General features: G+C 32.9%; 1 protein-coding gene across 1 annotated transcript; it reads left to right on the forward strand.

The window, feature by feature from the left end:
• Positions 1–500: 500 nt before the first annotated feature.
• On the forward strand, positions 501–19,054 carry LOC117319020. Its single transcript, XM_033873929.1, has 22 exons — positions 501–623; positions 984–1,099; positions 1,413–1,561; positions 2,137–2,259; positions 3,020–3,163; positions 4,110–4,333; positions 4,981–5,070; positions 6,023–6,351; positions 7,286–7,394; positions 8,631–8,766; positions 9,232–9,410; positions 10,355–11,172; positions 12,102–12,137; positions 12,469–12,504; positions 12,813–12,857; positions 13,292–13,407; positions 13,565–13,684; positions 14,951–15,019; positions 16,998–17,121; positions 17,792–17,897; positions 18,597–18,661; positions 18,999–19,054. Exons 2-21 carry the CDS (start codon positions 988–990, stop codon positions 18,604–18,606), a joined length of 3,075 nt encoding a protein of 1,024 aa, XP_033729820.1. The 5' UTR covers positions 501–623; positions 984–987; the 3' UTR covers positions 18,607–18,661; positions 18,999–19,054.
• The last annotated feature ends 8,561 nt before the right edge of the window (positions 19,055–27,615 follow it).

Genomic DNA, 27,615 nt, shown 5'->3' on the forward strand with positions numbered 1-27,615 from the left:
GACACCAAGTATAGACTCTACTGACCCCCACCTGCTGTGCTGGTTAACCCCACTTTATACACTTGCCATACAACAAGTATTGCGTCTAATGGCCCCCACCTGCTGTGCTGGTTAACCCCACTTTATACACTTACCAGACACCAAGTATTGACTCTACTGACCCCCACCTGCTGTGGTGGTTAACCCCACTTTATACACTTGCCATACAACAAGTATTGCGTCTAATGGCCCCCACCTGCTGTGCTGGTTAACCCCACTTCATACACTTACCAGACACCAAGTATTGACTCTACTGACCCCCACCTGCTGTGCTGGTTAACCCCACTGTATACACTTACCATACATTACCTTACTTTTCAATGATTTTTTACATCTATGAGTTGTGAAGTTTAACCACAATTTATTAGATGTAATTTTTTGGGCAACAACATTTGACACAAAATGAATGTAGTTGTAAACTGATTGATATTGCTTTACAACGTTTCTTTGTTTCTGTTTAGAGGGAGTTGTGATTTGTTCAGAATTTTGGTGTCGTGATCAGCCGAACCAGTGGAATTCCGGATCAGGATGGTGTTATGAAATACTCCTAGAAGTAGGATTTGCTGACGGTCCCTATTAGTAAGGTAATGACTTGATAAATCTAGACATGGGTATGTTTCAAGGACAACAGTATATAAGTTTGATATAGTTGGTTGCCCTAAAACTGTCAAGGGAACTTTTGCATACATCAGTTATTGAATGTAAGTGGGCCCCCTCAAGCTGCATTCCTCATTTGTTGATTTAAATGAAATCATGCATTTACATAGAATATAAGTGTTTGATGATAATTATGAAGCTGAAAATTTTGTTGGTATAAGTGTATTTTATTGAAATTATAATATTGTTCAAGTATGATCTCTGAAATGCACCTCCCATGTATTAGTTGACTCGATCATGATGCATTTATTTCTGAAAGTTGGATAACAAGTAGATGTAATTTTTAGGGAAATGGAAGAAGTGTTTGATGATGAAGATGGAGCCTTTTCCTTCATTAAAAAACAAGAAATTGAAGAGGGTGTCCGATATGTTGCAAAGAAGAGCCGTAATATTGGATTAACTGGTATGATAATGTTTAATGGAGTGATACAATGTTCGTTTTAAGCAGATTATATAGTGCTTCCCGGAATTTGATAAGGGTATAGTTGAAACCAATGAAAATGATATATATGTAGAATTATGTGTTTCTCTGCGGAATACTGTGAATCAGCTGTTAGAAATGTATAAGTATTTGGTAGATGTTTTAAGGAATTAGTTTTATATTTAGATATGTGTACTAAGTGTATTTGCTTGTATGTATTCACTGACCGTTGCATAATTGTGGAAAATACCCATATTTCTTTCCTAAGTAATGATAATTGATGATTTATATTCAGATGTCTCAACACTCAACCAAAAGAAAGTTTGGTGGGCTGATGACAATGGGATACCACATATTGCATATGATGGTGTTCCATTTGTTGTTATTGGTACCGAAACTAGGGAATGCCATCATGGACCACAACGTCCACATGGAAAGAAACGGGTATGTATAATAGAATGCTTTGAACTGTGTATGAATTGCAAATTGATTGATGATGGATTTAATAGTTTGTGTGCAATGAAGTATCCAAATAATATATTATGAAATTAATGCTATTCCACGAATGTTTACAAAGTGATAAGTTTAATGTTCTGTTAATGAATTAAGCAGAGATAAAAGTTTAAGCATTTTAGTCTTATCTTGTAAAATGCTTCTTATTAAAATTATTCTTATGCTCAGTAGAATATACTATTACATGTGTACTGCAATTATTCCGGCTAGTATTGTGTAATAAGTACTGAATAGGTTTAAATATTTTCAATGTAGTTTTCTTTGTTTTGATAATTTTTTTCAAATTTGTGAGTTGATGCAACAAGGCCGTAGTGAACTGCAGATGGCTCTCAATATTAAATGTTAAGTTATGATATAAGTTTACCAATGATGACTTGTAAAATGGGTTATGATAAATTTTAGTATGGTGTCAACCTATGACTTCGATAACAGAAGAACAAATATAATGACTGATTGATTAGAATACAGTGTAATTACATGTTGTTTTATTATTGTGCCTATTGTAGAAGAACACAGTGAATGATCATAATCAGGCGCAGAAAGGTAGACGGATTCTGCAAAACACAAAAAAGCAGAACTGCACTGCTGCAGTGAAATTGAAAAAGATATTGAAATTTCCTGAATTTGCGGTAAGAATTGATAGGCTTGTTGAAAGTATATGTCTTTGAAAACAACGTTTGTAAGTGTTCTTGATAATTACAGCATTATTTTAATTGCAATTGTACGACTGTCGTTAACTGAGTTCATAAGGGCTCCTTATGTTAGACTTTGACGGAGCGTTTGGTTCTTTATGAGAACCACAAAGTCATTATGTCTCTCCATATTTTAAACAAATATGATTTATATCCATATTTTTTTTTTATAAATTTGCATGTTAACTTTATACTTGGTTAACATGTGCCTTTTAGGTGCTAATTAACAAGGTAGCTCAGTTAATGTGCTATGGTATATGTTTTTTTTTTTTTTTTACTGATGACCATTTTGTGAGGGCAGTATGAAGCCAAATTGACAAGAAAATATCAATGAATAAGTGGCTTGACGTTAAGGTGACTGATAAGTTGTATGTAAAAAGTTAAAGTAATAAATTGATGTTGCTGAAACTCCAGCAGGCCTTTAAGTATGCAATGTTGGTATATGGTTAAGATTATTGTAATTGAACACTGCACTGCTTTCATTTTCAAAAGTAGACTATTTGAAGAAAGTGAGAAACACAATACAGCTGAGAATGTGTCTTTGCACTGTACAACATCTGGAGAAGTTTTTACTGCATTACTACAACTGTTCTGCTGATCTTTGTTTCTCTGATTTATGAAAAGCAAGAAATTAGACCCTATTATTTTGTGAAGTAAAAGGTAATAGTGTAAGAAACATTTTATTTTCCACACATAGATGGAGGGTGATGATACCAGATGGAAAAGGCAGAAGATTGCTATCGATCTGAGGAATGAGTTTTCCGCTGATACAGTCAAACAACTAAAGATATATGTTTCCGTTCCTTCTGTTGATGCACATGGGATCCATCCAGTGGGTGAAGTAAGTATGATATTATATATTGAGTTACATATATTAGATATGAAAGATATGTTTTTAGGTTGTAATGAATATATTGTGAGCAATGGAAAGAAATGTATATTGAGATATCACAGATACATATCAATGGTGTGTAATTGTAACTTGAAAGAGAGATGCATGTAGCATTTTGGTGCATTTACACGGAGAGACACTATTCGTTTTGAACTCATGAGCTGTTTTTGATATTGCATGAAAAGTTAACCTTTAGAAAGTGATGCAAGTTTTAACTTGAATCCATAATCAGAAATGGGAGCAATAATTGCTATTTCCTAAAAGAATAAAGAAAGAAAAAAAATTAATAAGAAAAACTACAAAATTGATTCCAATTGCACTGCTGACATTTATATGAGAATTTGTATGGATGCTTATGAAGGGCCACCCAATCAGTGCTATTTGCTGGTATGCAATATCTTCGATATTATAATCATTGTCAATCAATGTTTCGTAACATTGGAAATGTGAATATGCAGTTTCTTTATAGTTTTGTGCTAATTCATATATGAACAGAGTTACTCTCAGGATAAGTTGAAATACATGAATGGGATTTAAATTTCTTGATTGCAAATCTATTTAATGATATGTTTTAGCATTTGTGTGACTTTTGAAAGACATATTGTTAAGTAAATGTCTTGATTGTTTGAGAATGTGAAAGCGCTGTGATAATTATAACCACATAAATAGTTGAAACTGTTGAAATCAAATAATTGTTCTGAAACTACCTTGGTTGAAAGGAACCCATACGTTATAAATATATAATGTAAGTGTAATTACTGTTCATTACAATATGCAATATTCTTGGCCAACCACATGTTGGTTTTTCGTAGGCTCTGTTGAAATATAAGCACGTGCATAAATGAAGGCTCGTCAATCAATCAAAGTACTTAATTCAGTACTCCTTTCTTTTCAGTTAGCAGGTTATACCATACCGATGGATAAAGAAGTGTCAATGAAGATTCGGTCATGTGTAGATGAAGGTGTTCGTAATGTGGCTGAAATGAGGAGACATTTGGCCACATTTGTCGAAACTGAGCTTCTGCCTCAATATCCAGACATAATGAAAACCAACAGACGTTTCTATCCAACAAATCGGGATATAAGAAATAGCATCTATAGATGCTTGTCAGAGACCAGGTAACGGTTTAATAGTAGCTGTTTCCGTGAAAAACATGTGCAGATACATTAGTTTTCCTCAGCCTGTCGTCCCTCCGTCAACATTTGCTTTGAATTGTTAACAGTTGAGAAGTCTCCTTATAATAATTATCAAATTTGGTGGAAAACCTCCATGTTATAAGGAGAAAATATTTTTCATGAATGGTGAACATGACACTAAAGGTGCCTAATTACTGTTGCCCACCTGTCATGCATTCCAAATAATGGTAAATTAAGTTATTGATGTAAGCCACAGGGGCCTCTTATTCAGATTATTTTTGCTGAATGTGTTACCGTATTGCAATGACGTAATTAAATGTAAACAAATAACTCTTAACATTATTACCAATGGATGAAGTACATGTGAAGTAATGAATGAAGCATGATTCTCAGCTCTGTTTAAGTCTCGGTAATATTTTTGAAGGTAGCTGGCATCCGTGATATCCAAGAGTTATGATAAGTTGAATACTCTTGAGAAACCTCTAGCATAAAAAATGGTAAATGTAGGAATGCTTAACTTAAAAATTGGGGGAAAAAAAAGAGTAATTGTTGAACTGGATATGGAGGATGGGTCTATCTTTGCATTTATTAGTTGATTCTGATTGACATTTCTTTGTTATATCATACAGATTCTCAAGTAATGACCAAGAAGACCTTAGGATGTCTGTGGAGAAGTGGAAGAGTTCACAAACGACAGATAATTTTTTCTATCGTCCGGTGTAAGTTAACAGTTTCATATCACATCAGTTGTTGATAAATTAAGAATTGAACGAATAATGCTTAATATATATGCCCATAAAGAAATCTGACTAAGTGTACTGTATTATGGGTAGCGTCTTTCTGTCCATGGTGAACACTTTGGTCTGCCAGAGCATAACTCAGTTGAATTTCATTCCATTTGTTAAGTAACCTGGACGAAATGCGCAGCTTATGCAATTGCGTGGCGTCTCGCGTCCATATGTCTATTGATTGGACATTTGTCCAAATTTTCTTTTAAACGCAAGTGGTATTGGATATTATTTAACATTGGTAAATAACAGTATGAATAGTTTCAGAATGTCCACAATTATATAAATGTATACTGTAATGTGTTCATGGGTGGAGCTCAACAGAGAAAATAATGTAAATTACAAGATATAGTTAAAAGTAATCCGATATCAATGTGAGCAAAGCATGCTCCCACGAGTCTCGTAATGATGCTTGGTGAGCATGTAGAAATTACAGAAACTGATGCTAATGTTGTTATAGCTGTCAATATTGAATGGAGTTATTGCACTTGTACTAGTTCATGCTGAAACTTACGATTGAGAAGAATTAACAAAAAAAATAGATAGCTGTTCAGATTTTGTGTGTTACTAATAAATGAAGTTATGTTTTACATATAATACAGTATCACCCTTCTTGTGTAACAATATTGTTTGATATTAGCCAGTTATGAGCAATATGTATATACCTTGGTTTCTGTATTACAAAATGCTAACATATCATTTGATTTAACTTGACATTGTAAAAATGATCTATTTAATGTATTGTGATACAACACAAGATTACATCATTAAGAATTTATGTATTGAAACGAAAGCAAGGTACAGATGTATATTGTACCACTGATGGGGGAACTTTTGTTTAGGTAAGATGAAATATGCACTATTAAGGATTTGCCTTTTCCAGGTCTTCCAATGAATCGGACCCAAACTCATTCCTGTTCATACACCAGACAGCCTGGCAGCAGTCACTATTGCTTAAGTACGGACAGGAAATATGTCTACTGGATGCGACATATAACACAACTGTGTATGACCTGCCATTGTTTTTCCTGTGTGTCAACACTAACTGTGGCTTCACAATAGTGGGGTCATTTTTAGTCGGAAGGGAATCCAGATACAACATTCAGGAGGCTATTTCCATCATTGCTGGATGGAATCCCAAATGGAAACCAATGCATTTCATCACAGACAATGACCAGCGGGAGATAGGAGCAATTGAAAATTGTTTTCCAGGTATTTTTGTGTCCGTAGATTACTTCTTTGTTATATGACTTTGCTATTGGAAGTGTACACCATATCATAAACTGATCAATACTTGTTTGGCCATCAATGTTTCTTGTTAATTTTGCAGTTGTTTTAATGATACAATGGCATATTCATTTTTAGCTCACCTGGACCGACGGTCCTGCGAGCTTATGTCATGGCGCGGCGTCCGTCGACATTTGATTCAAATTGCTACTAGTCAAAAAGTTTGAATTGGAATTTGAAATTAGGTACGTAATAACATTTATTACATTTTTACCAGTGAAATATCAAAAATTATTTATTCTATAAAAGTGAAAAAATATTTTCACTAGTGAAAAATATCACTTTTGCTGATTTGACCAATGAAATTAATGATTAGAAAATACCAAAATAATTGACCACTCAGAAAGCCCGACATATATGTCAGCACCTGGACAGGGGAAACTACTTTTTTTGTTTACAAATTATCCCTGTAGGCCTAGTTAGCATACGGGGTAGGGTTTTCATTGATAAAAAATGTAATAAACAGAATATCTAACAGTGTCTTCAGTAATACCAAATATATTTCACTCGTGTGGCTAATATTTTGATAGTTTTCACTCGTGCTGCACACTCGTGAAAAATATCAAGATATTAGCCGCACTCGTGAAATATATTTGGTATTACTGAAGACACTGTTAGATATCCTCTATATCCTAAATCCTACATAAATTAGGATTTCAGTTATGAACATGAATTTCAAATATTGAGTGATATGGTGACAGGTAATTGCTAATATGAAACAGTTGCTATGTAGCATTTCGATGCATCATGAAGTGTTCATTTCAGTCTTGTGAATAAGTAACATATTCTTGAAATTGAGGATAATGTAGATTGCTTTTGAAATTATCAATGACTTATGCACTGGTCAATTATTTTTCAGAGTGCTTGGTGTATATTTGTGATTTCCATCGAGAACAGGCATGGGATAGATGGCTCAAAGATGGAAAACATGGTATTGGCAATGAAGATAAATCAGATGTGTTGTCAAGGTTTGTAAATTATCATTTCCGCATATCCTTAGTTAATGTTAAGTAACTTTTGCTTTGTCATAACAGGAGCAATCATTGAAACATGTGAACAGGAAATCATGTGAAATTTTAGTAAAACTGTCATTTTACACATAATAACGTAAACTTGCATATCGCAGTGCTTATTAATATGATGTTATTTTAGAGTTGAGGGCATTGCACTGAATTTATGATTGCACCAAATGCAATTTATGCATAATGTTTACATAGCGAATATCATGCGTGCCCTAATTTGTTGCGCTGATATGTTTAAATATAAGTACAGTCAAACCTGTATTAAGCGGCCACCCAAGGGACCGACAGATATTGGCTGCTTAACGGAGGTGGCCGCTTATTCAAGGTGGCCGTTAGAGCAGGTTTGAATGTATGTGATAAAATAAAGCATGCCAAACTAAATGTTTTTACAATAAGTAATATTGTGATGATTACTGATTAGAGGTTATTGGTTCATTCATATGGTTAGCAGCCATCCCAACTTCAGAAACCTACTCAACCTTTGTGTTGATATCAGTTAAATTTGTTGTGAAACATCATTACAGGGAAGGGTGCTCAAATCATTAGGTGACGTGAGTGTATCGTCGTCCCTTGTGCGTCATAAATAATTTACATTATCTCATTTTTTCAACAACTAGTTAAGTAAATGAAATAAATTAAAAATTGCAAGCAACTTTTACATGGACAAATATGAACAAGAATTTTTAATGATATATAGACCGAAAGTGTCAAATTGACTAAAATTTCAAAAATCTTCTGATCAACTCACAGACATGGTAAATAGAGGATATTGAATGGTTTCATGTGTAATATAACATATATTTAATGAGTATGGCAGAATATCGATGTTTTCGTGACTACGAAGCAGGAGTGAAAATATCAAAATATTGTGTCATACTCGTGAAATATATGTTATATAAATCAGGAAACCACTCAATTTTTTTTTATTGCATTTCATACAGTTAAAAGCAAAATAAGAAACACTACAAAATTAATAGTGTCAGAAGGTGCGGTAATCAGTAGATGACGTCATCTCCTTGTGACATTACTCCACGTCAACTTGATGGCACCATTCTGAAAGGATTGATAAATGCAATTTAAGCGTGTTCTGTTGATTTCGAAGAATAGCTCACATGAAACTATTATATTGTCAAAGACATGTGTGAATACTTCGTAAATACAGCAAATGCCAATGTTTTTCAGGTTGCGGTGCATTGCCAATTCCACTTCTGAACAGGAATATGAAGAGAACTTGAATCAGCTACGTGAAAGTTCCGCATACAAGTGTAACACTACCCTGTCCAGTTACCTTGAGAAAACATGGATTGCTCACTATAAGGTTTGCTTTTATTTAACCTTAGACATACGTATGTACGTATTTCATATGTCTTGCAACTGTCTTCCTCCATATCAAATCCTTAAACATTTATTGGTTTTGTCTGTTGTTATGTTGTGTCGTCACAATCAAATATGTTGGAATTAAATACACTTAATATATAAAAAGGTTTCAGGTTATTTGTCAACTTTGCGAATATCAAGAACATGCTCTGGTGCAAGGCATATATTGACTTATAAAACAAATTAGTACTAATAAATAACTACATACAGGCATGCATTTTAATACTGTCCCCCTCAATTACTTCATATGATGGTCAATAAAATTTTAGCTGACAAATACTTTAGGAATTCAATAATAAAATCGTGTGATAGACAAAGATGTCAATTACTTGCAACACCTACTTTATTGCTTTATGTTAAATGTATTTAAGATTAGTACTAATGTAAATCTCATCTGTTACTGTAGCGATGGGTGTACACATTTAGAAAGGACCTTGTGAACATCAGAGTCAACACAACCAATGGGCTGGAAAGGCAGCACAAGGACTTCAAAGAGCAGTATCTCAAGAACTACACTTTAGGTCGAACTTTGTGTGGAATGCTGCACATCTTAATCAACGACTTTCTCCCACAAAGCATCACCACGTCAGTTGATACTAAGTTAATATCAAAACTAAAAGAATGGTTGAATGAAGTGGCTAAATATCATTGATACTGTATTTTGTTATGTCAAGTAAAACCAAATGGTTAGGATAAAGTTTAGCCTACTTTGTGTAACACTCTTATTTCCACCCCCTACAACTACTGTACATCATGACCAATTCATTCAAATATTTGTATGAAGCATCATTGGTTGAAGGCAACCATGTTTTATTTATGATGCTGGTCCGACACCTGTTGCCTGAGGAGTTTGACCTCAAGAAGTGAACTTTGCTGATAGTTTGTATCAAAACCTTAATCCTCGTCAACGTTTGGTCACATTACTACAAACGTTTTGAACAATTACAGAATAATATAACATAATTGATATGTGTTTCTGTCTTTGTGTCTCGTTTTTGTATATTATTTAAAATATTCAAACAGGTCTGAACTATATAGTGTCCATATCTGCCAATGTTAAATTTTTAGAAAAATCAAGCGACGACATGTGATATGTTTTGGATACAACATTCACTGTAAGCTTCTTCATCTTGTTGTTATGATAAAATCGGAATTAAGGCCTGCAGTATTACACTATTTTAACCTTCAATTCGTTATTCTCAATAAAGAAAAAAAATTGAGGTAGACAAAGTTAATGTGTCTTTTTCAGAAAATGTGCTAACAGGTATGAATGATTGGGGTTGCCCATATTTCGCTGTCTCTAATAGTAATAAGTTAAAACAATTTTAAAGAACTTTTAAATTACTTAGCAATAATCAATTACAGCCTTTTCATTTTCCAAATGTGTTTAACTTAATTCAATGATTTCTACTGCATGATGAGTACACTGCTTGTCTGAAATATATTTTCAAATATTGGTGTGGTGTAATATTAAAACTATTGCTTGGTCATTGATATTTTACTTCTTCTTTTTCTCAATCTCAATTCAGGTATGTTCGATACCAAGTCCAGAGCATGAGCTCCTACAGGAAATACTCTGACAACTTGCCAACATTTCTGAACGATACACCGAAAGTGTTTGTGAAACACTGTGTAGAAAGAATTCCCCCTTTAGCAGAGGAGATTCATGCCTCACACATAAGAAGAGAACCAGACAGAGATGTGTTTTTGGTTGAAAGTGTCGATAGTGGTAAAGTTTATGAACTTTTTCTACAATCGTCAATTCCTTCATGCACCTGCATTGATTGGAAAAAGACACACTGGCCATGCAAACATATGCTCGCAGTCTTCAGACATTACCCAGGGCATAGCTGGGAATTCTTGCCGGAAGTGTATACTAATAGTCCTTACTTTTGTATCGACCTTGAGCACACAAACACAAGTATTTCTCAGACGGAATCACTTGCCGAATCCGGTATGCCTACTGATGGTGTTGATGATCCCATTATCATGACCCCAAGTGTTGACACTGTTAGGCAGGAGTGCTTTGATGTTATGAAAGAGATAAACAGTGCACTGTATTCTGTAAATTCTGTTGACAATATGCATGTGTGTCTACAGCATATACAGGTCTTGCACAGTGAAGTAAAGAAATATCAGGAATCAGTTAATGGCCTGCCCATTCGTAGCTTGCTTCCGCGGCGAAAAAAAAGGTCATCAAGGAGAAAACATTTCAGCAGGAGTAAGCCCCGTCCAACAATTTCATCAGCTGCAGACCAGCAACAAGAAACACGTTCGTCAGCTACCCAATGTAATGTAGAGTTTGATGGGATTATCTATGATGACATCGTTGTAGGCAAACACACAAGTAAGAACACACTTTATGGTATGAATTGTCAACATGTACAGTTATAAATTGTCTTTCACTTCAAATTCAAATTGTTAAAAATGAAAGTGAACCATGCTAAGCTCATGATTGGTTAAAACTCGGAAGGTGTGAAAACTGTTATACAATTGAACTTGATTGTGTAAGGGTTTTAAGAAAGAATAAATGATATATATACAAATATATTTCTCTCGGTACAACTACGACAGGAAATTCAAATCTATATCTTCAGAGAAGGAAGACCACTTGTTCACATGAGCCGTGACCGGGCCTCGAACTCACGATCTACGGCACCCAATCGTCTAAGACCACCGATGTGGCGCAGCGGTATAGGCTGCGGATATTTCTAGCTAGGCAATTGGGTGCCGTAGATCGTGAGTTCGAGGCCCGGTCACGGCCCATGTGAAAAAGTGGACTTCCTTCTTCATTTGTGTTTCCAAGCTATATATATATATACATACATGTATAGGGTCTAGTAAGTAATCATGACGGTATAAAGGTACTTGATCCTAACAAAGAAATTTTCGTTGCATGCGTATTACTACAAATAGATAATTGTCTAGTAGTAATAATGACAGTACAGACAAGTAAATTGTCGAATTTTCAAGGTAATCTGCCCCTTTCTGAAGACACAAATATGTGTGTCAATTAAAATGACTTGAAACTGTAAACACCATCTTAGTATTCATGCTGTATTCAGAAATTTCTTTTGAAAACTATTAAGATTTATTACAATAATTGAATTAAACAAAAATATTGAAATGTGTTAATTTTGTACAGTATGATTTACCTTAAATCAATTTTCGACTCCTTTTGTGTCAGTGCCAACTTGTATCATATTTATTACAAATTTGTAGTATATGGAGAAAATTATCATTTCGAGCTGTAACAGTCAATTTGCTGTTTGACAGGTGATGATGACAAGGTCATGCATGAAAGCAATGATAGTAAGTACTTAGATGGAAAAAACGTAAGTCATTTGATCACATTTATATGGCTAATGAAATGATCTGATCAAAGATCACTTAATTTAAGTGAAGCCATACCCTTATTAACCATACTTCGGTTATTTATGTGACATTGGCATTCAATTAGTGTTGACATTAATAGGAAAACAGATGTAAATCCATGTAGATGCTTGTAAGTATCTGCAATACATTTTGTTTAAAATGTTTATAATAATTACAAAATGGAATAGTAAGCATGGAATGAAAATCCATCATGGATTCATATATTTTTTGTAACGCATTTATATATAGTTATGTATCAATATTTCAGGCTCTCAAGATAAGGTCCTGCTTGAAAGCAATGACAGTAAGTGTATATGATAGTATTTTGTTTATGCTAATTGTGTTCATATTATTTTAATATTGCAACAATGTAAAGCGTAAGGGGTTCATCCACATCATGATATGTTCAAGTGTAAATCACAATAATATAAACCTATATGTTAAGATGATAACACTTTCATTGAAATATACCATTAGTGATGTTTTGTAATGCCAACATGCATACTTGTAGCTTTCAAATAGATAATTGCATATTCATATTTACTCATTTTAAGAGAGGCTTCATATGTGATTTTGTCTCGTGCAATAGCTATTTATTTTTCATGGACTTAGGTTTGGTAGAAACAGATGGTAACCAGGAAAGTGAATGCATCAAAAGTAAGTGTGTCGGATCTAGTCTCATGTCTTTTTTATAATTTTTTTCCCTTCCTTTTGTCTTCTTTCCTAACTTTTGATTGTCTATTGCATGTTATACTGATATTTGCCATATGATATCATTGTATAGTTGAAGCCTGAATGAAATTGTAATCATAAACCAATTACAGTGAAGTCCCAAAATCATCCATGTTTATCCATCATCATTGCAAGAACGGTCATTGTTTGGTCCTTTTGTTGTTGGGACAATCTGAAATTATAGGTGCCCAATGAAAGAAACCCATATTGAGGTTGCATTATTAAGACCTATTGGCAACAAATGTAGTGTGCAGTATTATTAGTGTCAACAAGTTTAAAAACTTTGTTAAAAATACATAAAATTTCCTCATAAAAGGAATTAATTGTCATAAACATTTTTTGCTTAATTACAACAATAGTGATCAACAAGATATGGAGGAATAAGCAAGGCCATAACATTTTACTAGCCAAAATCGGTCCATACAACATTTACGACAACTCGGTGTTGTATCTTCAATCGACGCTGTCAGATGAGGTAAGCAACTATTTCAATTTCATTCCTATCAATAATCGGTTTCATATTGCATTCTGTATCATGACATTATCTTTTTACATGTGTTGAAATCTTAACATATTTCAATGGCTAAAAACATCCTTATAAACAACATAATGTAATACTAGTGATTCAACAGGTCATCGATGCATACATCCATCACCTCACAAATGGCTTGGAAAATGTATACCATGTCAATTGCCTCGCCATGACAGCAATATTCAATGGAGAGGATGTAGTCCATGGTATGCTGAAAAAGGTAGTGTATTGAATGTTTACATTTACAACAGTTTTTCATACTTCCTTTTTATGTCAACTGAGACAAGGTCTCAAGTGACCTATTCTAATCGACTTTTGTCCGTTGTCCATCCGTAAACAATTTACATTTTCTACTTCCCATCCAAAACCTCTATACCAAATTCAATGAAATTTGGCAGAAAGCTTCCATGCCTGAAGGTCGAACAAAATTGTGATTGATATGCCCCCCCCCCCCCCCCCATGGGCCTGAGTGATGAGGCCCAAAATGGTCAAATTGACTAAAACTTAAAAAAATTCTTCTTCTCAACTCTCAGATATGGTGGAATCAAATACGCTTCATACATGGAACGGTCTTATGGTACTTTACCAAAATTGTGAATTTCATGACCCTGGAGTGTCATGTTTTCCCATGGGAAGGGGGTAAACTTTATTATAGTTTATGTAGGGAAATCACATTTTTGACAATCATTTGTTTGATTCATTCTAACTTTTTTAACATTATTAGGATGGGATGACAGGTTAATGCCATGCACATGTTGGCCCTGACAGACCCCAGGGACTGATGGGTGGGGCTAAAAAGGGTCAATTAGATTAACTGAAATATTTCAAATGTCATGTGACCGTTAAGGCCCATTCACCTCTTGTTTAATTGGAATTTGTTATTAAACATAATTCTTATGACTCTTTAAATGAAGAGAGTACATGTTGTAATTACATTCCTTGTAATAGTTACTGATATGCATCAGCAGAATTTTCTTACATTATTGTTTCCGGTAATGCTAGTGTGTAAATATGATGTTGCAATTTAGGACAAACAAAAAGGTATTGTTATTACTGTGAAAATGAAAACGTACATATTTCTGCGCAAAATGAAAGTTTAACATGTCGGTGTTAAGATGTATAGATGCATGGAAAAACAATGTAATGTAAACAGTACATGGAAAGTGAAATTAACATATCCTATTTAAGCAGAATAATAATATCATGAACAATGGTGAAATTGAATTACCACTAAATTATGTACGCATACCGAATTCATTAATTATATATTAAAGCAGCCAACTAAAAACATTTTTAATGTGGTTTTTTATCAAGAGCAGTTTGCATACAGGATGGAATTCATGTTTGATAGTCAGTGAATTTTTCAATGAATTTCAAAAACAATATTAATAAAAAGAATTTAAATATTATTTGGCATGGTCCATGTAAGTAATTTTAATTCCAATAAGAATTTCATAGCCAAATGAACTGTCATTTTTTTTTTCAGGTGGACATATATTCCTATGATACCCTCATTGGTGCATACAATGAAGGTGGTTTTCACTGGACTCTGATTGTAAGTCACCTTAAACTTGAAGATTATAATATATGATAACTTCAATATCTTAAATTACTTACCAACACCTCACATGCATGCAATAGTGCCCTTCAATAATGCTTCGAGATGTAAGTTTACAATAAGTATAGACAATAGATTAATCTGTAACAAATACTCAAGTAATGTACTTTGTAAAGGGAAGTGATCATCGGCACATGTTGTTAATGATTACAGTTGTATATATATATGTACCAATGCTTACATTTTCTTCTCATAATTTCTGGAGAGCTTGTTTCTTGACTAGGTCACAATACCATATTGTCATTCCTCTGTTTCACAACAGCAAACATTTCTTTTTCTTTCTTACATTTAAAATATAGTATATTGATTTTTTTTAATACAGCTTCAGTGTCATTGCAGTTGTGGGGAGTTGTAACACTGAATTCTTAATTATTCATTAAATAAACAATTTACTGTATATAGACATTTTTTATGTGACTTATGTTAATGAGGCATTGATTTAAAACACTACGCCAGATATTGCATCCTAAGAAAAGGCAACTCTTATACATGAATCCTCTGGGTGAAATATTCATGTCAGAGCAATGTATTTTTCAACGGTGGTAGTAAGTATAGCTGTTCAGTTAAGTTGAGTTCAGTTGAGTTCAGTTGAAAAATTCCAAAATTTGATTGGATGTTTTTTTAGCGGTATTATCTCTCTGCATATTGCATATCACTCAACAACAGGTATTGTTAAAAGTGATATAAAATATTTCAAATTGTGAACATAATTATTTAATATCCTAATATTATAAATGAGGCTATTGTAGTTATACGCTGGCAGTATGTAAGAGAGCGCATTATTAATTAAATTAAAATCACTCCCTCTAATAGGGATCGAACCCGGGACCTCTGCCTTACTAGTGTTACGCTCAACCAATCAAGCTTAAGCTGAGATCGCTGTAGCCGAGCGGTATATTGCGGCTGGTATTTACCAGGGTTACTTTGTCGATATAAAACATGTTAATCTTTATCCGTATACTAAACTGTCACCAAATTCTTCATACATGCTACACAAAATCCTATATGGACTGGGGATGGTTACTTTTGATTTTAAATATCACAGGTTAAATGTCCAGGTCTATAAGAAAATGTTGGTTATTGATCTGGGTTATTATTCTTTACGTTGCCTTGTTTCAAATAGATGAATAATAGAAAACATTTTGATAAAGTAAGCATGCATAGTGACATCATGTTGCATGTTTAGATAGCTGTTTTTCCATTTTTCAGTTTTGTTCTTCATTCTCTCACTGGACATTATTACTCGGCCTATGTGAAATTAACACAAGAGACACATCTCCTATACTCTAAATTACCAGACTCAGCCGAGATGGTTATTTTCTGTTTCTTTCCTCTCTAATTAGAATTAATTTGAAAAATTTAATGTTTCATTTCAAATAGGTATAGGTTGAAATGTGTCTCACATGTGCATGTTATATAAGTGATATTTCTACATCACTTTTCTTTTGGCAGAGATGCGGTAGTAGTAATTACCAGTGGGGATTTCTTGATGAAATTTCATTTTGTTATCCTACATTTCATGTTGGTTTGTTCTCTTAATTTAGTGATACATAACCTAAATTGGAGCAGGTTGATAGATTTCTCAAGGAATTCCTTCAGATTTGGTGGATTTCAGTTCATTATGTTAACTTAATGTCACAGACCATAATAGCCATTATGATTATCATATAATGATGTAAGATGATGAAATGTTGATTGCTTCAATACATTTGTGAGTTTAAGCCTCATCCGGAACAAGATACTTTTCTTATATGATTTTGTCATTTTGAAAATTCATTTCTGATGTTTATTGCGCATATTTTAGGAAAATAACATTAAATACCCCCAGTTATTGGCCAAGATATGACACAATAACATAGCCATGCCACTTAATGTTACTGGATTATTCATGTCATGGTTGACATAATATTTACAGTTATTTCCTGAAGAAGCGCTTCAACATCGGCATAGATGCTGTACCTATCCAGAATTGGACTCTTTCCTCACCGGAACATGCCAGACAAAGAGACAGTCAATCCTGTGGAGTTTATGTGCTGAAGGTAAGATATTTTTGTGCAACTGGATGTTCCGTATTTGTTGGTAACTATTATATTTTGTTGGTATCAACATATAATAATTACAACTGTTACAAGCACAATTTTCATACCCATTTCATGATATAAAGAAGATCGTATGCATTACCCTGTTGTACCATCCTTCAACATTTCACCTCTTCGTTATAACTGCCAGAGGCCTCAATAAATGATTGTAATTTTTTCACCACGTGGAACAATTGACATAACAAGAACCAAGGAAAAACAATCAGATAATCATATTGTTCAATCGGTGCTGGAGTACTGCTATCCATCAAATATAATTGATTGTGTTAACATGAATCAGCACTTATATGACCTTTTTTCATTCAAATTACACATAATATCATTAGATCTGGCATGATTATTTGCCAGGTAGGCAGAAGAGAATGTTTAGAATATGAAAAATTCAACATAAGCTAATGCTTCATGGACCTCATATAGGATAATTTCTGTGGATAATAAATTCAGTGAATATCTAATGTGATGTGCTAATGGAATTCATGTTTGTGGATTTTCTTTTAAATCCATTCAATATTTCTAAATGCATCATGCAATGCCTTAATGCAGTGAATGGAATAGTTGAACAATGTCAACTCTGATACCTTGCCATGATAGCCACAATATTCAATTACAGATTGCAGAAAATTACCTCATGAACAAGGATGTAGCTTTCTCATTATCACCAAAAGCAGTTTTGGACTTCCGAAGGGTCATTGGAACAAGTATTCTTGCTGCAACAGGTTGGTAATCGACTGAGAAATTGGGTATCAATTTAAATTATGACCTACCAAAGCAAGACACGCAATGCCCATAGTAAAGATAGCTTTAATTCCTGGTTTCCATCCAATATAGAAATAATATTAATATCAATTAAGACAAATCAATAGTGAACATTGGAACATCAAGTAACGTAGGTGTTATGAAATGCATTTGATTAACAGATTTAATTATCCTCTGTCAGTGCACATAGTGGTGCGTATATACTGGGCATGCACAGAAAGGTACTATCTTATCTCACTTAACATTTCTTCTGCTTACTTATGAATGTGAAAACAATGTTGAATTTCACATAGTAGACATGATCTACAATTATTGTTTTGAAAGTTATTTAAGAGAAAATTAACAATAACTTATTTCAGGCAGAGAGGGCAGCGCTCGTTGAGTGGTGAAGTTTTCCTTCATCCTCATATAAAGTTTGTTTTCAAGTTTGGAAGTTTAATGACAACAGCCAGTGTTCTTTAACTAATCAAAATAACTTTTGTTTACCCCTTAGATGTACACATCCTGTAAACTGAAACACATTAAAAAAAGAGTTATGGAGTTTGATCTTTTTTGATGTTGTAACTGTGCTTAAGAAAAAGTGTATCAAAAATGATGGCAATGTTGTCAAACATAGATGCATGCTGTATGCTCTTAACATCTTATTGCTATTTTTGCAGACCCAATTGATGAGAAATGCAGAAAATGCTACAATGCAGAAGACCGAGAGGGAGATGGTAGTTGGGTAATTATTTTTGCAAATATGAATCCATGATAAGCTTACGCATGTCAAATTAAAGGCATATTTTAATCAAGCTATCTCAATAATTTCATCACATTTTCACAGCATTTATTCTCTAAGTTTATTGTATGATTTTAAGTTGCATTTTTGCGAACCTATATGAATTTTAATTGCTTTTCATACTATATACATGTCACTTAATTATCATAAACAATATACGTCAACTTTTGGTGAATTCAATGTGAATGAAAAAAAAAACATAATTGAGAAACAAACAAAAAGATGGCCTTGTGTAACATAAATGTTAGTAATTCTGATTGTTCATTTTTTCATACTGAAGATTGCCTGTGACCTATGTCAGATGTGGTTTCACAGCTATTGTGTTGGAGTGCAAAATCTAGATTTGCAATATTTCACATGTGAGATATGCTCCTATAGACAGAGGGACTCAACACCAAGACAGGTATTCCCATTATAAATGTATACATTCTGAAATGACCTCAACCTAATGAAAACACAATTGTTTTCAATAACTAGAAAGTTAAAAAAAAAAACCAACATAATTACTTCTAGTTCTGCATAAGGTAATGTATAACTTGTTCATTAAGGATATTCTGAATGATTTGATGATTGCCAGCTTGATTGAAACAGGCTTATGTATGAATAGTGTACTGTTTCATTGCAGATATTAGACCATATACAACCGCTCCACGCACATGCAATAAAGAATCAATGTAACTAAATTAGAGTTTCACTATAAGAGCAATATTTCATCAAAACGTATGACATCAGATTATATTGTAAATTAACCAAATTAGAGCAAAGTCCATACTAACACACGCTTTAAAAGCTTGGCAGTAAACAAAATCAAAACAGTCGTGAAACTCTGGCGCTTCATTATTCATACATCTTAATTATAATCTCTACAACCGATTCAGTTGGTCACATTGAAATTTAGTTGTTTTTCCATCTGTGCGACACAACAATGTACTTGCTAGTCCTGAAAACCACAGGGACAAATTCAAGTACATTGGTTTGCAATATTCATTGGTTACATACGAAAACACTTTCTGCGAACAGACTTGTAAATATTAAAGCTTCATAAACTGGTTTATTCCTTATTGTTGAGTCAATTAGAAAGCTATGACTCTTTCAAGATATGCCAACAATTTCCTTTTCAATTACTTATGTGAAGTTTGACAGATTCAATTACCGGTATATAAAAAACTTCATCTGAAGGTTTATTGCCATCAATTCCGATAGCCATATTTATTTTTTTAAATATTATTGGATTTTATGACACTAGTGAAGGTGGGAGAGGATGTAATTCAGTCACATATAACTATTCCAATTTACACTAGTTTCTTATAATTTAAAACATACTTGCATTCCAGTTTCCAACTCCTGTAGGTTATAAACTGTTGAAAAAACCACTGACTTGCAAGAAGAATGTGTCTGTGAGTATTGTTGTTGCATCAGATTAAGATGAATGTTTGTACTTATTCACCATAATGCATATTCTGGTTTTCTGAGTGTTTCTTGAAATAAATTATGGTAAACTACAGTAAACTGTTAGTTTTGTTAATTTACAAACAACATACCTGTCCGGTATGATTATCATATTTCAGACATCCAGAGAGTTGTGTAAAAGAATTTTTTTTTTATACCATAAATGATTATATATGATGATAATTACGGAAATATCTTGACAAAAGTACAAAGGGGAATTTAATTTTCAAAGAAGTGATGCTTAAGTTTCTTTTAAAAAACTTGCGACATGGTCAGCATTCTTTCATTATTATTGCTTTTCATTTACATAGGACACAGATTTGGTTAACGACTTCTTTGCAATGATGAAGTGCATGGTGTGTATATAGCTTTATGTATCCCCTTTGATATCAACATTCAATCACCATACAAAATTGCATTGTAATATTCATCAAATAATTTCCTTCCTTAACTGATTCTTATCACAATCAAAATCACAAAAATTTTAACATGAATTATAGTGTAATTTTAATGAACATAATGAAATGTGCCTATACAAGCATTTCATCCATTATACACTTTCATGAAATCAATACGCTGACTTGCACATTTCAATGGTAATTTTTCTTTGAAGGCTTCCTGCAATAAGGAAATTCTATTGGCTTTCCTGGACATGGAAACTCATAATGAATTGGAACAGTTGCTGAAAAGTGACACCTTCATAACCACTGTAAGTATTTATCATTGATATATTCACTTCATAACTGAAAGGCTATAAAACAGTAATGAATTTGATTCATATTAAAGATCAACTTCAATTTTAGCTTAATATCAAAAATCTGTGTACCGGTAAACAAACAAGCAGGTTCTGGAATCACATTCACTTTCTGTGTATTACGTAGTAAGCACAGCTCATGATCATCCAGATAAGATAGTTGTGTTCAAATTCAGGTACTGTCATGACATTTTCTACTGTACTATTATAAATAAGGAAGATGTGCTGAATTAATAAGCAATTTATAATCTTGTTTTTTCCTTGAAATTATACACATTCACAATTATGATACATGTTAACAAGCAACTGTTCACATTTTCATTTCTTATTCATACTTGAGCATATGTGCATGGGGAGTGTCATTTAACATTCAAGATATTGCATTGGATCAATTTATAATAAATCACAAAAACAATGTAAAATTCATGAAGTTACTGTTATTAACCCAATGCTTGTTAATCGCAATGTTCAATAGACACACGGAATAAGGGCCATGTAATTGCAATCATTTCTCGCATGTAAGTCATCGTCCTCATTGATAGATGTTACGAGTACACTGACATAGTTGTTAAATAAAAGGATGCATACTGCACATTTATATTTAACACATTTTTCCAGTCATTAGTGACGTCATGTACTATGTAAATAACTCCAAAGATTATACAGCTTTTAAGGAGTTGTCACGTCACGACTTTATTTCTTTCACAGACCTCACAGTTTGACAGCCATATTGTACCAGGATTGCAGATGATAGTGAAGCGACCAAAACCAACTGGCAAAATAAGGTGAAAAAATCGTTTTGCTTGCATGTATATTGTTGCTGATATTGAGATTTCATCATTACAATACTTTTTGCCTGCTACAATGTACATACAAGAAATAGATAACAAACAAATAACAATGTCACCTTACAATATGACAGGCAATTATAATGAAAAAATTCAATGAAAAGTGCTTTAATTCCACTTCATTATCTGAACCAACATTTTGAGCACTACTGAAATGGATGGACGGATAGAAATGATTCAAGGATAACTTGTATACATGCAGTGTCATCAATACTGAACAGTTGACATATGTAGATGTACTGCAGCGATTTCATTCAAAATCGTTTATGTCTATGTAATACAGTAAAACCCATTTTTAAATTTGAACTCTGATGTATTGAAATACTTCCTAATTTGAGCGAAAACATAATTTTCTTTGCAGCACTTGCATTGCATTTATTTCCCGGTGTTCCCATATAACAGGTTACATTGTATCAGTTTGAATGTAATGCATTAAATTCTCTACTTACAGTGTACTGAAGAAGTACTGGAGACATGACTTGTATGTGCAAAATCAAAATAAATGCAAATTGCATACACAGTTCAACTCAAAACCAGAGAGCATTTCTGCTCGGATGATGCTAATTGGAAATGAGGTTTGTCAATTCCTTGATTTCCTTCAGATTAATGTATCATTTGTTCCTTAATTTGTACTCTTTTTCATAACTATCGGCATTTTACTTTACAGGCTAACATGTTTGAAAGAAAGGTGACTAGATGGTGTGGTATTCTCTTACTTCTAAATCAAAATAATGATATTATAGACTGAAAACAATAAGTCAGATACAAATTTCACCCTTTGTAAACACGCTGATGTTGACTGAAGGTGAAGTTCTTTCATTTCAACAATGTATTACCCACTCACTGTTAGCATTTTGCAGGACAAATATCAGTGTGTTAGTTTTTAAGTTCTCATTTAGTATACATTTTTAGTCATGTACTTTGATTACAAGAAATCGTTGATGGATTACAGAGAGAGAGAGAGTAATTGCAATTGCCACTATATCGCTTAATGAAAGGAAAATTATCCAATAACAGAAAATAAATCAACTTTCAACATGAAAAAATAGCCATATGCATGCTAATTTCAATTTAAACAAACAACTTTGTGATCCATCATTGATTTGGTTAGTGTTCCGTATTATATCATAATCATGACCGTTCTTTCACAACTTTCTACTATGAGAAGATATATTAGAAATAAATCATAGCTATGACATTGAAAACACAGTTGATAAAAGACTGCTTATATGAACATTACTCACCTTGAACTTTATTACAAACAGGTCACACAAGCTTTGAATGTACTAACCTTCAGATATTTTGGTATCTTCAAACCAGTTGCAAAAAGGTAAGTTATTTATAATCTGCATTAATTATATATTAGATTTATACAAATTGCAAATATACATAAAGCAATGATTTAAACTTTTAATATTTAGTTCAATGCAACCTCTGTCAATTACTTCATTTCTGTTATGATTCAAAAGCCCATCAAAAATAAGCATTTCATATATATGTACATGTGGAAATGAATTTGCAGTGTAAACTGGTTGCAGCGCTGGGAAGAATGTTGTATGGAAATAATACCAACCCATATCACCAAGATCACAGATGGAAAATTAACATCCCATACTTATAGTTCATTAACATGAAAGATTAGGCCTCATATGCAAAGTTTCCGGGAGTGGATGGGGGTGATTGAGTGTACATTTCAATTACAAGAAAAAGTAAATGGGGATGAGATATTGTAATATACACTTGTGTATGACACCCCTTGGTGTAGCTTATTGCTAACTCAACTATTTCAGACTAAATCGGTGGATTTTTTTTTGTTATGTTAGGTGCATGATACTTTATATGCAATAGGGGTTTTTGTGATTGAATGGGTACAATAAGTTTTACAATAATTTGTTTTTAAGTAAATAAGTATCCAAAAAAATTGTGGTGGGAAGGAACATATATCGAATAATAATAGACTATCAATATAGTACAACTTCAGTTTTTGTAAGTGTCAAAAGTTTTGTAAAATGAATACAGTTTACAATATTCCATTGACAACAATGTGTGGAAAGCAAGGAATGTAAATTAAAAAGACTTTCTTGCAAATACAGTTTATAACAAACATCATATTAATAACAACATTACATTTCTGTATCAACAGTTTATCTGGAAGCATAACTGGCACTAGGAACCCAGAGTTTCTATCGGTGAGGGGAGGAGGAGAGGACCTTCTTACTGTACTGGAAGACGAGTATGTTAATGATCAATTGCCTTTATTGCATATGATCTTTTTCCATAAGATAGTGACGATATAGAATGTGTTTCCTGAGTCAAGTTATAGAAATAAATAGTGTTACATATATTCAGAATAAGACATTTTCTTTGTGTGTAACAAGGTTTTGCTTGAAAAAATGTTATAGGCAAATTATGAAATGGAGACATGGCCAATAATGCTTCACTCCAGATCCGGTGTGTCGCATAATTATATCTCCGTATGTTACTGAAGTCGTTTATTGAAGGTTCTGACAATTAACACACATGCAATCCCATTATCAACAGCTGAAAACATGTATGTAAAATATATTCCTGGTTATACTTGAAACAAAAGTAATGGTAGAAATAAGGCTTCTATACATCAAAGAGAAATTTTAAACTTTACAGTTGCCTTTAAGATGCACTTTTAGTGTCTATTTTCACAATTAATGTATCCTCCATTTAGAGTACCTTATTAAACATAGGATATGGTCTCACAGGAAAACTTTTCATTCCTATGATTTCAATTAAGTTTGAGCAAAATGCATGGTTTCGTGTCTTACTTTCTACTGTGAATTGAATTGATATCAATATCTCAAATTCAGTGAGTTTTTACTGACTTTCAGTTGTCCATGCATTTGACTTTAAAACTTAGCTGGAATGTATACTATTAAATGAGGTTGCGACCATCAAACAATTTATAATGCAACATGCTATTCAAGTATTTCAAGTTGAAATCAAATACCTTAAACCTTATTGATAACTTACATAACCACATATATCTGGCTCCAAATTTAAACTATATTATGCTCTAACATTGCACTGATCATCATCTGCTAATTGAAATACGTAAAAAAAAGTCACAAAAACAATTACTAGAATGCTACTATATCTTCGGTGATTTCGGGTATACATGTATTTAATAATTAAAACAAGCATTGCAGTTATGCAAAGTCTATGTCATGGTAAGGAAACCTTAAGACAACACATGGTGTAGAGAGCACTGGCTTCTTCAAACTTTGATCTGACAAACTATATGATGCACCATAAACTTATCTGTTTAAACTTCAACCCATTCCAGTTATCATTTATGATTTAAAATCATTGATGAAACATGTATCAATTTGTATTTTACAGTATATCACAGAACATCAATGCAGGGTTCACATACTTTGCCGAGGTCCTTCTACCAGAGGCAATGGTACTATTCTTGATGGACAAGGACAAATTAACCTACACCCAGGCTAGCAAATGCCTTTTTCCAGTAACCAAGAAAAGATTTTGAATCCAAAAAACAACATTAAAACTGACTTGTTGCATTTAGGAACTGTGTTGCATAGGAATATATTTCCACAGGAATGCTCAATCACTTCTGCTGGTAGTAACATTATACTATCTGAGATATGTAATAATCCAACAATTGCAATATTATTTTCCATTTCAGACATTCTTAATAATTTTTATGTATGTTACTTTCAAAAATTATTGAACTGGTTCCTATTTAACTGAAGTGTATATTTTCATAGTTCGAGCCAATTTACCATCATGCTTCATTTCATGTTGTTTGTCCTTTCAGGTTTTATAAGGACATGTTAAAACCATTATGCAATGTTGTATTAACAATTTATATTTTCAGCACATCCACTGGTTGCATGATAACTTTAAAGTTGCAATCCCAATTCAGTAAATCAATGAGTATGAAGAAGGGAATAAAGAAAATTAACTTAACACTCTACTGTATTTGCTGTCTTCATAGCAATTATGGCATTACTTATTTCCTTTCTTCTTTGATGATAATATCAAACCTATATAAAAAGTTTTACATTTGAATTGTATTTACTTACTCACATTTTAAGAAATATGTTTATTTACATGCAAATGGGTTGGATAATAGGCCTTACAAAAATAAGGCTTCCCTAAAAATAAACATAGTAATAATTGTACTAGCTCACCTGGTCCCTATGACCAAAGTGATCTTATGTCATAACTTGGCATCCGGCCGTGAACAATTGACTACTTCTGAACCCCTGGCCAGAAGGTAACACAATTTGGTAGGAAGAATCACATTTATACATATTATGGGACTGACCCGCAAGGGGCACCATAGGTGGGGCCAGAAGTGGTCCATTTTGCAATATTGATATTAACGACTTTTCTATGGAAATAACAAATCTATTACATTGATACTTCAATGTGATTAATTTCACTATATTGCTATAACAAAACAACTTGCATTTTTGAAATTTGATATTCGCTAATTCCCAATCCCTAATCATATACAATATTGCTGGGTATCAATAAATGAACAAAATCTGTATGCAAAAACAAGTCCAAATGTCATTCCCTACACCCAATAGACTTCTGGTTTATTTAAACACAATCATGTTGAGTCTTTAATTCCTTTCTGGGTTATAACTTTGAAACAGTTGAGATCCCCATCCCGTAATCATACATATAGCATTGTTAGACATTAACAAATAAACTATGAACATTAAATTGATTATTGCTCAAAATAAATAATATGAGTGATACAGCCTCTGAGGCCCTCTTGCTCATTACAAACATATATATATATTTGAAGGAAGCAAATTAAGGAAATACATATATATATAACATATATCACGCCTCACAAATTCATGCTTTTAGGATGTTAACTTGTACACTGATATTCCAGTAATAATGTAATTATTTTTTATCATGACACATTTACTGATCAGTCAACGTTTCCATGGAGTTGCAAACGCATTACATTCATCAATCTGTATCAACTGCAGACATACACAAATAGTATTGCATTAATAATTAATGGTATGAAAAGTATTACATCAATAATTTTATGATTGCATCAGTCTTTACATCGTTAACATATTTCTTAAACAGCATTATGATTATTAACAACAATGTCATGTATGCAATAATTTACATGAGTTAATAATGTTATCAAAGAAACAGTTTATAGAACATTATTTTATTTCGATTATTTTCTAAAATAAATCAAGAATATGCTGGAGTAATGCACTGATCTGAATTAAATGCATACCTGGTGCAGTGTACATTCCAGTTTATATGACATTTAATTTGTGCAACATTTTTCCTAAAGACCTGAAAATATAATATTGTGCTCAAATTGACAAATATGGGTAAAGAAAAGCTATATTCATTCCATTGTACTACATCGTTTAACCGCTGATTGACTGATTCAATAATGTAATGAGATGTAGCAGTATGCACTTTAAAATTCCACCAAGTTTGTGATTTTGGATATAATTTGTTAGAATGATACAGCAATCAAAGTTTCAGGTGAAACGAATTATGAGCAATTGATATCCGACACAAAGTGATGATCCCTGGACCTTCACTTTTTGTAAAGATTCCATGATGACTTTATACTTATATAGTATTGCAATTGCTCCAATTATCCTACACCTGATCATGAGTAAAATTGTTGTAGTTAAAAAGTGTTATTTTTATGTTATTCAACTGTTTACACTGCTGACTTGAGTAAACAATAACATATTGATTAAATACCACTAACTATATATCATGTTTCATTGTTGTGTATTAAACAGAAAGAGTAATGCAGTACATATTCATTATGTATACAAAATAAC

Source organism: Pecten maximus, unplaced genomic scaffold, assembly GCF_902652985.1.
Source record: "Pecten maximus unplaced genomic scaffold, xPecMax1.1, whole genome shotgun sequence".
NCBI lineage: Eukaryota > Metazoa > Mollusca > Bivalvia > Pectinida > Pectinidae > Pecten > Pecten maximus.